Source organism: Agelaius tricolor, unplaced genomic scaffold, assembly GCF_023055355.1.
Source record: "Agelaius tricolor isolate 1412-34295 unplaced genomic scaffold, bAgeTri1.0.p SCAF_12, whole genome shotgun sequence".
NCBI lineage: Eukaryota > Metazoa > Chordata > Aves > Passeriformes > Icteridae > Agelaius > Agelaius tricolor.
In genome coordinates, this window is record NW_027269272.1 from 11957612 (window position 1) to 11972004 (window position 14393).

Sequence of the window (14393 nt, forward strand, 5' to 3'; positions counted from 1 at the left end):
TTGTTTTCATAAGGTGCTTGCACCCTGAAATGGCAGCCCTTGTGCTATGTGAAAGACAACTACTGGGTCAGCCACACTGGGCTTTTTAGTGAGCTTCTTTCTGATAGACTGACTGCCCTGGGGAAAGTAGAAATTATCTATAATAATAGAAACTCACATTTTGGTTGCATTCCAAAACTTCCTCGTGCTTTCCCTCTTGAATTTTTTTTGTGTGGTAAATCTTGGAACAGACCCTTCTGCCATATAGTTTATTCTTTAAGCTGCCATTCTGCTTTTTCCTAAGTAAATTAAGATGGAGGCATTTAAACTCAATGGGATTATTCGATATCAGCCCTCCCCGAGGAAATCAGCATGTGTTGGATGAGTGATTGACCAGAGTCTGTGTGCCACCTAAGAAGGGCTTCATTAAGATGTCACTTCAGTTGTGCTGCTTCCCACTGGACTCCTCACCCAGCAGGAGACAGACCAGGAATAGTGGGAAAGCTTGGGAAGGTAAGCATGGTACTGACTTGCTGAGTGACAGTGACAGCACAATATTTCTGTGTCTTGTTTAGAAACTTAAAAACAGGGATTTAAATATCGGGTAGTAATGTTCAGAAGCATTAATTTTGGAGACTTAGAAATAGGAGTTATTTTTCATTAATTGCCATCATGTAAAGTGACAGTAAACAATGTGACAGAGTTACTGAGTTTTTGTGAAGGTCAGCAGGAGTAGGATGATTCCTTTGGTATATACTTGTAGCTAACTTAAAATCCAAAACATAAAGTATTATGTGAAATAAAATGCTTATTTTATATGATCTCCTCCAAAGACGTTTTGTCCTTGTGAAAGAGCTGATTTACCAACAATCTGATTTATCTGTTGATCACAGTTCATCATCTTATCATCAAAGAGTCACTTTTTGGCTCTGTATTTCATTTGCCAAATATGTGAAAATCTACTCTCAAAGTCTGAACAAGTGTTAAAACTTCAGAGTGGTGTAAGAAATATTAACATTTTCTTTTGAAAGTGTCAGTTTGGAAAGGCTTTGGACTGTAATCTGGCAGCTTTGGAATCTCACTGCAGGCTGTCAGAGTAAACAATTGTCACTGAATCGTGGGACAACTTAAAATGGCTGAAACAAAACAAATGTGAATTCAGTGTTTCAGCAAAGAGGCTCATGACAAAGGTGATCCAGCTTACAGTGTTTTCTGTGTTGTAGGTATTGTTCTTTATAGCAAGTACATACTGGTTAACTGTATAATTGTATCTATCTCACCTTATGGGACTTCAGGTAATTAATTTTAAAGCAACAAATAATTTTTTTAACTATCATTTTTTGTTTTGTAAAGGTTTTTATTAAGCTAGCATTATTTTGTAAGATGATTTTTTTCATGATACTTATAAAAAGGAAACAAAACCTCTAATTTACAAAAATCATGAACACTTTTATGCATTGTTTAGCAGCAGATGAATAAAATGTTAGATTTTCATTGTTTTAATAGAAATACCTGGATATATCTTTTTTTAAACTTTTTTTTAAACTCATGACTTTGTTGCATAATTGCAATGTATGGTTTCAATGCTTAGGGTTGTCTGCTCCTGTTGCAAGCTCAAGCTATCAAAAAAGATAAATTGTTGTAACCCAAGATTTTGATACGTTTATTGTTTTTAATTTTGATTTCTGATGTTTGCAAAAAAGATGACAAAGTTTTCACCAAAGCATCAGAAGTAGTTTTCATTAAAGAATATAAAGTTATCTCCTAATCATAGGAATCCGAAGGCTGAGATTTTGAATGATTTAGTTACAAAAAAATTTGCTGAGGAATTGTGTTCTTTTTCATCTACAAAACATGATTAAAAATGACAGTTGGCAACAACAACTGTAGATGTTTTATTCTGGCCTAATTATTAAGAACTACAGCACCAGCAAATGAGCTTCCTGTGTGCCCCAGATAGTCTTCTAGTTTAGAAGGTATGAACAATACTCTATTTAGCTTTAGTTACTCAGATTTACTAATGTGCTCCTTTTATCCTCAGCACTTGGGCAAACATAGCTCCTTAAAGCTATGAGCTGGCAAACAGGTAGCACTGGGGCATCTGTGGCTCTGCACATTGAAATGCTGCCAGTTGCTTTGGCCATGTATTGTGGAGGACCCTCTTTTTCCTTCTAGCTGGACCAATGAAAAAAGAAACCCAAAAATAGCCTGTGAATTTTCCATGACAGAAAATCCTGGCTTGCTTGCAGTATAGTAGCTGATCAGTCTAATCTAATAATCTTTTGAACCATGTGGAGCTGAAGGAGGCATTAGTGGGTGTCAGAAGGCCATACTGCCATCTGACAGTTCATGAAAACTGGAAAATATTCTGGCTCCACGCATCTATTCAGCACTACCTGCAATTAGCCAGAGTATGGTGAATATGTGGCTGTAAATTCAACTGCTAAGGGCAGAATGAATGCATTTCTATTGTTACTCGTAATGATATTCATGTGATTAACTTCTGGGGTGACCTTAAAACTAAGTTCATTAGTCAGAGTTAGCCTGTGTCTCTCTGCTGGAGTTTTACTATTTGTAGCCAGCTGAGGTTTCCCACTTCAGCTACTAAGGAGCAGGCACAGGGCAGGATCAAGGCAGGTTTGTGGAGTGTTTCAGTTGTGCTGCTCAACACCTCCCTCCTCTTCTGCCTCTCAGGCTGTTTGTTCATGGACAGCTTTGCTCATCGTTCTGCTCTTTCAGTCACCTGGTAACTAAATGTTATCTTCATGCTCAGAGAAGAGAAAAATGGTTCATAATGTCCTAGCTGGCTTAAGAAAAAGTTCCTTTTCTGAAGTTATGAGTGCCATAGAGGGCTAAATCCTATTTCTCAGCAAAAAATAGGGAATACAGTATGTCTTGCCTCTCAAGTGGCACCGAACTTGGAAGAAACAGAGGCTTGGGACAAATACTGACAACCTTGCAAAAGATCAGTGACATTGTAACAGATTAAACAGTGGAAGGTGAGTACACTTTGATTGGAGTGGACAGAATGAAAAATCCAGCAAAATCTCAAAAACTGTGAAGCTCATAACTTAGTTTTAATTTGGCACAGTTTGTGGAGTTGAGAAAATACACAAGAATCTGTTTAATTCTGAAACAAATTTCAAGTCTTTCCAGTTACTGCAAAGCAGGGCTTAAAAAGTTAATCTGATAATAATGGGAAGTATTTGAAAATGGAAGACAGGTGTTATTCTGTATTTCATGTGGTTTTTAGTTGCTTAGGGTCTAATATGTAGGGGGTTTTTTGGAAAAGTTATTTTTGTAATCCAGACTCTTGCTTCTCATTAGCTTTTCTGTTTAGTAATTAACTAGCAGTGCTATAGTTTATGAAGGAAGTAAAAGAATAGTTAAAGCATAAACTTCGACCTATGAATCTGATTTGAGAGGACTGGGATACCCAAAAAGTCCTACTGTCAAATGAGGGTTCTTTCAACACATGAGCTCTGAGTATGAGGTTTTTATTGATACAGGTATAGCAATAAGAATTTCAGGATGTTTTCCAATTGAAATTTCCTTTAAAATAATGCAGCTTATATTTGTCATGGTAGTTGCATGCTAACAAAAGCTGCATGTTCCTAAACCTAGACAGAGAAAGAAAGAGATTAAGTATCATTTGCTGGTGTGTCTTTTAACTCTCTCTTTTGCTGTTGTAAACTTGATATGTAATGTCAGCCTAGGCACAAAAGAGTGACTTGAGGATGGAGTTCCTGAATGAACTTGCTTTTAGTAGTGTAGCCTTTCCATTTATATTTTAGTGTAGTTTGCTCTAATGGAATGTCACAGAGGCACCAGGTTTGGACTTTAAAAATAATTTTGTTCTTCAGAGCAGTTACTAGTAATCAAAGGGGTTTTATAAGTAAACTCATCAAATTTTCTCTGTGTTATTGGTGCTCTTTCCTTCTAACATGTATTTTCATGCTGAAACTGCTATGATGCTTTGACCTTTGTAGGAATTCTTTTTGCCACAATTCCTGTGTTTGGCTGCTGTAGTTTTGGTTCAGCCTGTATTTCTTCCTTGCTTTTGGTCTGAGGTAGAAGCTTCCAGTGTTAATTGGAAAGTCTGATCCTTGCCAGCTGTGGCCCTCCAGAGACAGGGCATTTTCCTGGTCACTGTGGATGCATTCAGAAGTGATGCACGAGCAAAGATACTCATATGGGGACAAGGCTGGTGAGGCAAGAGGAGCCTTTGGAACAGGAGGAGCAGGAAAGGTGCTTGATGGGAGCTTGAACAAGTTCTCCAGGAAGAAGGGTCTAGCATGTTTGTGTCCAGGGAAGCCAAATGATGAGTCAGCATGGGACATAGGTTTCAGTATAATAAGCTGATATTTGGAGAGTATCAAATTGGAGAAGGTAAATTATATTGATGGTGAGAAGAGATAAGAATTTGTCAGATAAATGAAATAATACATTATATTGATTGAATTTCTGTTCAAGGCCCAGTCAAATGCTTCCTGGACCAGAGTAAGCATTTTGATGTTTGCACATGTAAAGAAGTTTCTTCTACCAATTCACCTTAATTCTAACTGTTAATTCCTTGGAAATTAATTTGAATGTCATTCTGCAATCAGGGATTGCTTAAATACATTACCAAGGGTGAAATGGAAAAGCAGGAGTTTTGCTTTCAGAACAGTGCCTTTAAATGTTTAATTCAAAACTCCAACTTCAGATTCTTTGACAAAAAGATGAGGTGGTGGGGTTGCTTCACTTCTGTTAGCATTATTTTTTGGGTTGTAGTGGGCAGTTTAAGTTGTGTTCTTGAGCTGTCTAAGAAAAACCCGTTAATGACTAATAAAAATGAAGTTTTTAATTGAAAATACAGGTGACTTTAATGGCAAATAGAAATAGACTATAGATAGTTATATATCAGAAACACAGAGATGAAAATGGTCTCTCAAGTGTAAGCCACACAGCAGAAATGAGCAGCAAGTTTTGTACCAGAACTTATGAATTTCCTTTGTAAGGACTAGTTTTTACTGTGCCAGTAAAAGGTAAAAAATATTCTAGACTCTGGACAATGAGGTAGAAGCAAAGCAACACTAAAATGATTTACATTAGGAAGGTAAGAACCACACTCACAGAGGGCATATGTACTACAATCCTAGTGGTTTCTACAAATGCACATTTTCCAAGAGGCTTCAGGAGACACTTGTTATAGGATTTGCTCAACAAATGGAAGGTCTCCTGTGTGATCTCGTGTCTTCCAAGAGAACTCTCTAGTCCCCCTTCTCACAGTGTTTCTGCCCGTTGTTTCCTGTCCTTGTGTTGTAATTATGTGTCATTAACAGTATGTAGATATTGTTGCTGGATGCAATACTTCCTTATTGTTATGTCCTTATTATTGTTATGTCCTTATATCCTTATTATTATGTCTATGACATTCTGCGTTATGAACCATGAAACTGAGACATTGAGTGTTTACACTAACACTTGTGTTTCCATGGCAGCACCAAACAAGAACTGCTTCTGTCTTTCTTGGAAGGAGATTGGAAATAAATAAGTGCAATGCAATTGCAAAGTTTTTCATTACCTTATTTGTGGCATGATTATTAGAGATTCTGAAAATCCGTTCAGTTGAAGCTGTTGGAATACAATTGAGGAAGATGTCCTCTACCTGAATGCCACAGTAACTAATCTCCTTTAGGCAGCTGTGAGGCTTGGTAGGATGTTCCAGAGCTGAACTGCTTTAGGTTGGTGGCACACCTCTGAGCTTCTGATGTCATCCAGGCATGTAAACTTGTGTTTCCAAGCTATTTGCCTACCAAGCCATAGGCTCAAACTTCTTGGAACAGACCTAACAGGACCATCCTTTTCTACTGTAGAATGTAGTAACTCAATTCCTGTTTATTCTATTTCATAAGCTGCTTTTATTCACAATGAATTCTGAAAACAATTTTTAGTGGAAACAGTCATATTGGTGGATAGTTGGTATGTTTATGTTAAAAATTAAGTTCTTATCCCTTTTGTGTTCTTTTTCTTGACTAAATATTTGCTGTGAATGAAAACCATGAAAGATGCTGAGATAGCATAAAAGGTAATTAAGATTTATGGCTAGAGTGTATTCAGGTTCTTCCTACACTTCCATTTTCCTTATGTCAGTACTTCTCCTGACACAATTTGGATACCATCTACATGCTGTTACTGAACTTTCACCAAGCTAAAGGCTGTCCATAATAAAAGTGAGAGCAAGTGCTGCTTTAGCAGATTCACTGTATACAACTTTTACTTTGGGTCAGAGTTTTTTGAATCTAACCATGTTGAAAATTCTATAGGGAAACTTTGTTTTTGTCCCTAAATTTGCTGTTGTATTATGGCACAGGTTTATTATTTTGTATTGTATGCTTTGATTCTGTACTCCATAATTTATTGGAAATGTAATATGTTTAAATTACATAAAATACAAAGATTGTTAAGATAATGAATCTTGACATTTTCATCACAGAAAACTTAAATCTTATCTCAAAAGTAGAATGGTTTTGCTTCAGATTAAGGGGTACAGTGTCTTTGTAGACAGTCTGATCTTGTGTTCTGAAAAACAGAAGTGTTGTGTCATATCAAGAGATGTGTAAGAAAAATATTGTTTCTATTTTTCTAATACTGATTTGCCTGATGTTTTCAAGTCCTAAAGAAAAGCTGCTTGTTGCATGAAAGCAGCTTTGTTCATGTATTTACCTAGAAATGGTTTGCTATCAGGTAGGGAGCCCTGGACACACTGTATTCCAGAAATAAAAAATTCAACTCCTTTGCTGTTCTGTTACTTGACAACTAGTGTAGTAACTTGTGTGCACAGCTCTTCAGGGCTGTGTTATTGACTTGGGTCACCTCAATGTGCCAGTTTCACAGAGAATGTCACTATTTCAGATTTGCTTTTGATGACAATACTCACAGCTCTGTGCTGGAAGCAGGTAAAACTTGTAGAAATCTTTAAAAATAGCTAATTAACCAAAGCAGAATGGGTCCCATGTGATCTGAGATAATCCATTTGGGCAAATTCAGCCCAAAATGTTGGTTAGCTAGACTGTCAAGAGGTTAGGTTTGCAGGACATTGCATGAAAGGTTCTTCCATGAACTCAGCGTGCAACAGCCCTTGTTCAAAATTCCTTGCCAACGAGTGGTATAGGCATAGGTAAGGTTTCTGTTGATATATTTTATTTGGAGTGCTGAGTGCCACAACACAAAGCACAGGCAGTTTGAGATCCTCTTGAATGATGCATGCAAAGGAAGCTGCGTGAAACTGATACTGTTGATAAATTTGCATGGCTAGTCTGTACACGCAGCAGCCAAATGAGGCTGGAGGCATTTTGTTTGATGAAAAGGTATCTTACTGAACTGAGCTTTTATCTGCCTTATAAGAGAGTTGCTCTTAATCCTGGCCTGAGCCTCATGAAATGGTTCTGTACTTACCCCACAGTAAGTGAACTCAGAGCAGGCCCATGACCAGTCTAATAATCAAATTTCTCAGCTTGGTTTACTTCTTATTCATCCTGGTTTATCTTAAAGGCATAGAGGAAATGTTGACTCTGTTACTGACCATAGTTACTGTACTATGCTGAATAAATTCCCATGGAGTGAGTAATTAATTTCAGTGTACATCTAATCCTCCTTTCATGACATATATGTTTTGTACACAAAACTTATCACTTTGGCTGGTTTGATAGCCTTACTTTAGCAAAGGTCAGTGGAGCTAAAAATACTATTTTCCCCTCTTAAATTGTACCTTATTCACTGTGTAATGTCATTCCTAAAAGACTGAGGAAAATTCCATGGATTATTGGTTTATATGTTGAATATTGGTTTATATATTCCTTCATTGTTATCCTCTAACTTCTAGTAATTAAATACTTTTGATCATCATAAATATATCCAGTCATGTTTATAAGCCCAGGCTGAGAAATATAATTTCTGAGTGTTCCAGGTTGTGAAGCTTCAGACTGACTGTATCATATTGGAAGAACTTTGCTCTTCATACTCCTCTGCTAATAACTGTAATTGATACCATAATTATACCCCATCTCTTCTTTCAAAAATTAGCCATGTGCTTGCAAAACCTTTATTTATATATATGTGTACATACACAGATATATGTATGTATATAGCTAATTACTTTGACCTTTTGGTGCTCTCTTTGCTGCATTTGGAATGGATCTATTTTTTTATCTTTTTTCTTTATAAAACCCAGTGTTTGTCAGTCTACAGGTGTGTTAGATTAGTTCTTTTTGAACCAATTAGAGTGCTGGCCACACCTGGGATACTGTGTCTAGTTTTGATTTCTGCCACAAAGAAAGATGTGGACAGGCTGGAGAGGGTCCAGAGAAGGGCCAAAAAAATGATCAGAGGACTGGAAGCTGCCATAGGAGGAAAGACTGAGAGGACTGGGTTTGTTCAGCCTTGAGAAAAGAAGGTTTGGGCGAGACCTTATCAAGATGTTGCAGTATTTAAAGGGTGGTTACTCCCTTTTAAAAGAAGTCACATGGAAAAGAGGAGGGGTGATATCTCCAGGTTGTTCCTGGGGTCACTCCAATTGGTCACAAGACAATTTTTTTCAAAGGGGAACAGTCAGGCACTGCAATAATCTCCCCAGGGTAGTGGTGCATTCCCCAACATTGGCCACTTCCAAGATTAGGCTGGGCAGGCTGCTGGACTGTCTTGTCTAGAGAGTGCTTTTGCCAAGAAAGGTTGGGCTGGCTGATTCTTGCTGTGCCTCCCAACCTGGCATGCTGTGATTCTGGGACTGTTCCACAATGAAAGCTTCTTTCACTTTGCATGCCATACAGTGCAGTTCTTCCCTAATGATGTCCCCTGCAGCCTTACTAGTGATACAGGAAAGATAAGTTATCTTTCCATACCCTGTACCAGAGCAAACAACAATAACCATAAAATTATAAAGCTGAACTAAAACTGAACTTTGATGATTATTCATTTTGTCATAAAGATTGAGACTTATCACAATAAGATAAAAACTTTACCTTTTCTTAATTTGATACAGATCAATCACCATGGCTGTTTTATTACAGACCACCAGTGCAACCTCTAAAACAATTTATGCTTTCACATTATTAAAGGATCAATTCTGTTGGCCCTTAATCATCTTTTTATTTGAAGGACAAGAATAATCTTGGCATAAATAAGTTCCTTCAGTCTAAGATGAGTTGGAGTAGAGAAGCAAAAAAATAAACAGAACAAACAAACCTGGGTAGTTCTAGCTTCCTGAAAAACATCAGAAACCTCTGTGTTGTGTGTGTGTGTTCATATCAAGCTAAGGATATGTTAGTTCTGTCATAGTTCTGTATGTTAGTTCCATTGCTCAAATCTTTATTATATGCAGATATTTCCAGTAATTTTTAGTTAGCATTTCCTCTTTCCTTACTGTCTAAAGGGAATATGTGATACATTCTTGTTTTAAAGGGGTTTTTTGTGTGTCTTATACCTTACAATGCATTATTTTCTCACTGAGACTGGACAGAACTCCTAGTTTATTCTGGTGAGAGATTAAAAGACACTAATAGTGCCTGAAAGCTATCCTGTTCTCATCACATGGACTTAAGGAGTCCTGGATAACTAACACAGGAATACTACAGGTTAAACTGTGTTTTGGGGGGATTTTTTCCTATTAAAATCTGTAGCAGATTCAAAGCCAAATAAGAGGAGAATTTCATGTTTTGTAATTATAGATAGTACATAGTAATAACCAGCTGGTTGTTGATATAAAAGCACAACCTGTATATGCAAATGATGCTCTCTTGGCTGTAATTAGAGACAAGAGCTTTAAGAATGATGCAGCAATAGGCAGTATTTGCAGCAGGGATGGAGGAGGTGTGTCCCTGATGCAGACAAAAAGAACAGCAACAAAAGAAAATAGGCTCTCGAGTCAGCATTCTAAACTCCATTGTCACTGCAGTAGCAGCTGGTGTGGAAATGAGGCAAACAGAATTTGAAATGAAGAACTGGAAAAGAAATTGCCACTTGCCTGCGTGGATGGAGACAACTATTGGGCCTGATTGCCAATTAACTGCTCTGTTTTTTCTGACAGCTTTGATAACAGGTCAAAAATGTGGCAGGAGCTCTCTTTGACCTGCTCCATCCTTTGTGGTTGCTCAGCCATAGATACTCCTCTGCACACAAAGAAATACCACAGTGGTACCAACAGTAGTTTGTGTCTGTCTGATGTTGGATGTGGATGATTTCCAGCAGAGTCCAGTGAGTTATCTTTAGATTGAAAAAGCCTTGCAGGCATAGGAAGCAGGCTAGGACTACATAAATATTGTCAGTTCATACTAAGCATATTTCCAAGGACTAAAGAAAGGATCTAGGGTACTTCATCAGCATTAAAACAGTGTTTGTACCTACCCCGTCCTGGAGCAGCAGGAAATGGTTTGTTGTAGGTGGAGACTACAGAAAATCTAAGTGTCATATGAACACCCTCAGAGTACAGAGAAAGGTTCTCTGGAAATGAATATACCTTTGAACAGGTAGTCGTAGTTCCAAGAACCAGATACCTCTGGAGGCTAAATCTTGTCAGAATTGCCTGTGCCCTGAGTCATCTTGGCTGGTGATGAGTCTGGGTGTGCAGGGTATTTATTAGCTTAGATAGATGGTCCCTGTTTGTGGGCTGGAATTGTCTGTAATGTCTGACTAGTTAAGGTGTTGTCTCTGAATGTTCGAACTCTGACTCTCCTGAATGCCTGAACCATGATTGCAGCACTTCTGCCTTTAATTGACCAGATAATTTACCCTGTCAGGATATCATGGGCTATTTAAGGCTGTCTCTTTAGAGCAGTTATTAGCTTTCTTTTTCTGCTTCATTCAAGAACAGATGTTTCTACTGTGTAACTGAAATAATCAACGTCTTTGGAAATCAAAGATTGCTATTTTATGAAATAGAATATGATGGAAAATCTGAATTATCAATTATAAAAGGGCAAGAGGGAAACTAATTTTATGCAACTTTGCAGAAATTTATAAGATCTGAGTCATGATAATGGTAAATAGTTAACTTCAATGGTGCCAGCAAAAATGCTGTTGTCTTTTACACTTGCATAGCTAAATATTTCACTTATGATTTGTCATACCATTTCTGTATTTCAGAGGAGTGTCATCTGTTTGGTTTTTGGGTTTTTTTTTTTAGATTTGGAGCCGGTTAAATTTCCTTAGTAATTTGCATTTAAATGTTTTATTTTTTGTCATCAATTTTTCCACAGTTCATAATTTCTTTAATTGCCACATCAGCTTCCCAGAGAAGGTGCTTGCACTTCCAGAAATATCTGTGTGAAGGGTTTTTTCTGAATATATATTTAAATTTTTTTTCTTTTGATTATGGACACTGGTACATGCTATTAGTAAGCTTAGCAAAACAGGTAAGAAGGATTTTAGTACTTAAATAAGATCTAGTGACATGAAGGAAAAAGACTTAACTTGCCACCCACACTCAAGGCCACATCCTGTGTGACCTGCAGGAGCAGTCCCAGTGAAGACACAGAAAATACTAACCCAAGTAGACAAGATCTATTTAAAACAACCCACTGTTGTTTAAGAACAACAGTGTATTATATAGCATTGAGGAAGAAAAATTTTCCACAAAAGGTGGGGAAGCAAAAGTAGAGCCTTTCCTAAGGGCATCCAGCACGATTCATACTAAAACTGATTGTTGAAGTCAGCTTTCCTCTTCTAGACTCTTGTCCAGTGGGTAACAGTCCTGTTCTGCTGGTATTCAGGATTTTTGGAGAAGAAGCAGCTGCATTTAGCAGACCAGAATATATTTATTGTGAGCTTGGTCATTCCAGGAATATATTTTTTCTTGCTCTTAAACAAAAGCACTAAACCAGAAGGAAAACTTGGGCAAGTTTAGAACAACTTTGATGAAAATATTTGTGTGAGGTGGATTTTTGCCACTTTTGGCTTCTATAGTAAAAGCAAAGATGAAATGTGGACGTTTAGGACAGGCACAACCCCTCCTGCAGCAGCCTGTGCTCCCTCTCTGTCTCCAGCCAGGTGCTGCTCAGAGTTTAGTGCAGGCAGGGCTGTGCTGCCCTGGGCTTGCCTTGTGGTGCCAGTGGCGCTGCACGGTGGAAAATGACAAATGCAAATATCAGCTTGGGTGTGGAGACAACTGCGTGGGGCTTCTTTACAAAGCTGCACTTACTACCAATAAATCTGAGTCATCCTGTTGTAGTAAAGCTTTGATAAGAGGCAAAATCTTTCATAGGAGTTTATCAACCCCTGTGAAGGTGCCTTCAGTTTAGTTCTGCTTTTCTAAGAGGTCAGTAGAGAAAGGCTCCCATTTAGAATCCAATCTTTGCTCAGTAAAAGCCTTCATTCAGCTCCTTGACAGTGTTAGGAGACAGCAGGGTGTCAGAAGAGTGGTAGAGTTCAGCTGGTGGTACCTCCTGGAGTCATGGAAGGGCTCCCTGGTGTTCACTGACAGATTGTGGGCAGGTCCTTGGAAGTGTCCCACTGAGGTTTATGTTGTGTAAATGTTGGAGTGCTCAGTGCTTTGCAGGGCTAGATTCCAGCACTAGCCACTGCTTGGCAGTGATACTGCATCTCACTTGGAAATTAATGTTTCCAAAAATTGTTTGTTGAAGTGTGAGGAGATTTTAATGCTGGAAAACCACTCAAGCAATGGAGGTAGGTTGCTGGCCAGTGCTTGTTCTATGCAAATGAAAGCATGAAATGTATGTAAACAGGTGCTGCTATTGTGAATTTTCACTCACTGTTGCAGTGAAAAGATTTGCTGGGTATCTGATGTACTTCAAAGTGTTGTTTGTAACGTTTTAAGTGTGCCAGGCCTGGATGTCTCATTCAGGTCTGGTACCTCATGTTGAATAGATCAGTACTTCTATGTGTCTGGAATTACAGCCTGCCTTATATCTTACCTGTTTATTGTTATTATTAGGTATTAGCAATTGAGGACAACACTTCTGCTGGCTGAAGATGGAGAACAACATAACTACCATCTCTCGTGAAGAGCTTGAAGAGCTACGAGAAGCATTTGGCAAAATAGGTATGTTTTAAATAAGGGAGTCATAAGGATGCCCTTATTTAGGGCAAAACTGTTAAGGATTTGTGGAAGAAATCTTTATGGATCACTTGGTTTTGATCAGACTGTGTTTTCCCTCTGTATTGCCAGAAATATCTAAAAAAATGTAAAAAGAATGTTTACATAGAGCCCTTACTTTCACTGGAACTAAGTGTGTTAATTTCTTTCAACTTCAGCACTGAAAACAGATACATTTTCTTGCAGGGTGGTAGCATTTTATGTGTTATTGTTATGTATTCCTACATAATGGGTCTCAAAATTCAGGTTTCTGAAAAAACTTTTGATTAAGCTTCAGGTGTTATATATTTTCATGTTAGATTACTGACACATGGTTTTTGCTTTATTTGCATGCTTTGCTGAACTAATAATTTCATTTATTCAATCAGATTTTATGTTTTAAGAGAACTAAACTTGGAGATTTTTTGATCTTTTGTTAAAAAGATCAACTTTGTTACACCAGTGTTAATAAATAACTGTACAGTTTTGTATGCTTGAGAGGATGTTTACAGATTAATCAGAGCACACAGAAAGTGTAAGAAATTATATAGCAGCTAACCCTTTTATTCCAGATTGCACTGCTGTTGTGAATGTTCATTTCTGCTTTATTTCTTATTTGCTGAGGGGTGATGTGTAACTGTGCTGCTCACGAAATCAAACAACCATGATTGTAATCAGTCATGATGGGGGGAACAGGATCATTTTAGGCAAGAACTCTTAAATATTAGGAGGCTTTACTTGGTAAAGAAACTATTGGGAAGCTGTATGTTTGGAAGATTTGGAAGACCATGAGTAGTATGAAGAAGTGAAGAGGGAATTACTTAGGTTATGCCAATACAGGTATCACATGCTGCCCAGTAGAGAGTCAGGAAATGAAAATTAAAAAAAACTAACTTTATCATAAATAATAGAACAATGAACCCATTGACTCAGGATGTTGTTGAGACCAAACAAAGAGTAGAAATTCTACAGGGACTAAGATACATCCATGGAAGATAATTCATGAGTTGCTGTTAAACAATCATCAGGACATCTACAGCTCAAGTAGTTTATATCCTGCAGGTGCTGGGATGACAGACCAAGGAGAAGAGCACTATATACATTTATCAGTCTACTAAGAGATGTTAGCATAGCTAGAGACTCACTGGTGTTGTCTGACAGCTTTTCTATATGTTTGGTTTTCACCATCTATATTCCTTCTTTTTCTCCATCCTCTGCCTGCATCTTTTCCTATTTCAGCTTGAAGAATTGTCTGTACTGCTCCTACTCCATGAAGAGCATTTTTTCCTTATGCTTTCTGTAAAACATAAAAATTAAGCATGATTGGTTTTAATTTTTTTCACAT

The 14393-nt window shown here is 37.7% G+C and overlaps 1 protein-coding gene across 5 annotated transcripts in view; it reads left to right on the forward strand.

Annotated features, from left to right (window-relative positions):
• The window catches only part of PLS1 (plastin 1), a 41019-nt gene that overhangs the window by 5150 nt on the left and 21476 nt on the right, over positions 1-14393 (forward strand). For 4 of the 5 annotated variants that reach the window (XM_071437649.1, XM_071437654.1, XM_071437650.1 and 1 more), the window contains exon 2: positions 12908-13015. In XM_071437649.1, coding sequence (XP_071293750.1) covers positions 12946-13015 — 70 coding nt within the window. In that variant the 5' untranslated portion in view covers positions 12908-12945. Of the gene's footprint in view, positions 1-332; positions 493-12907; positions 13016-14393 lie in introns of those variants that run through there. The other variant, XM_071437652.1, reaches the window with a different exon arrangement.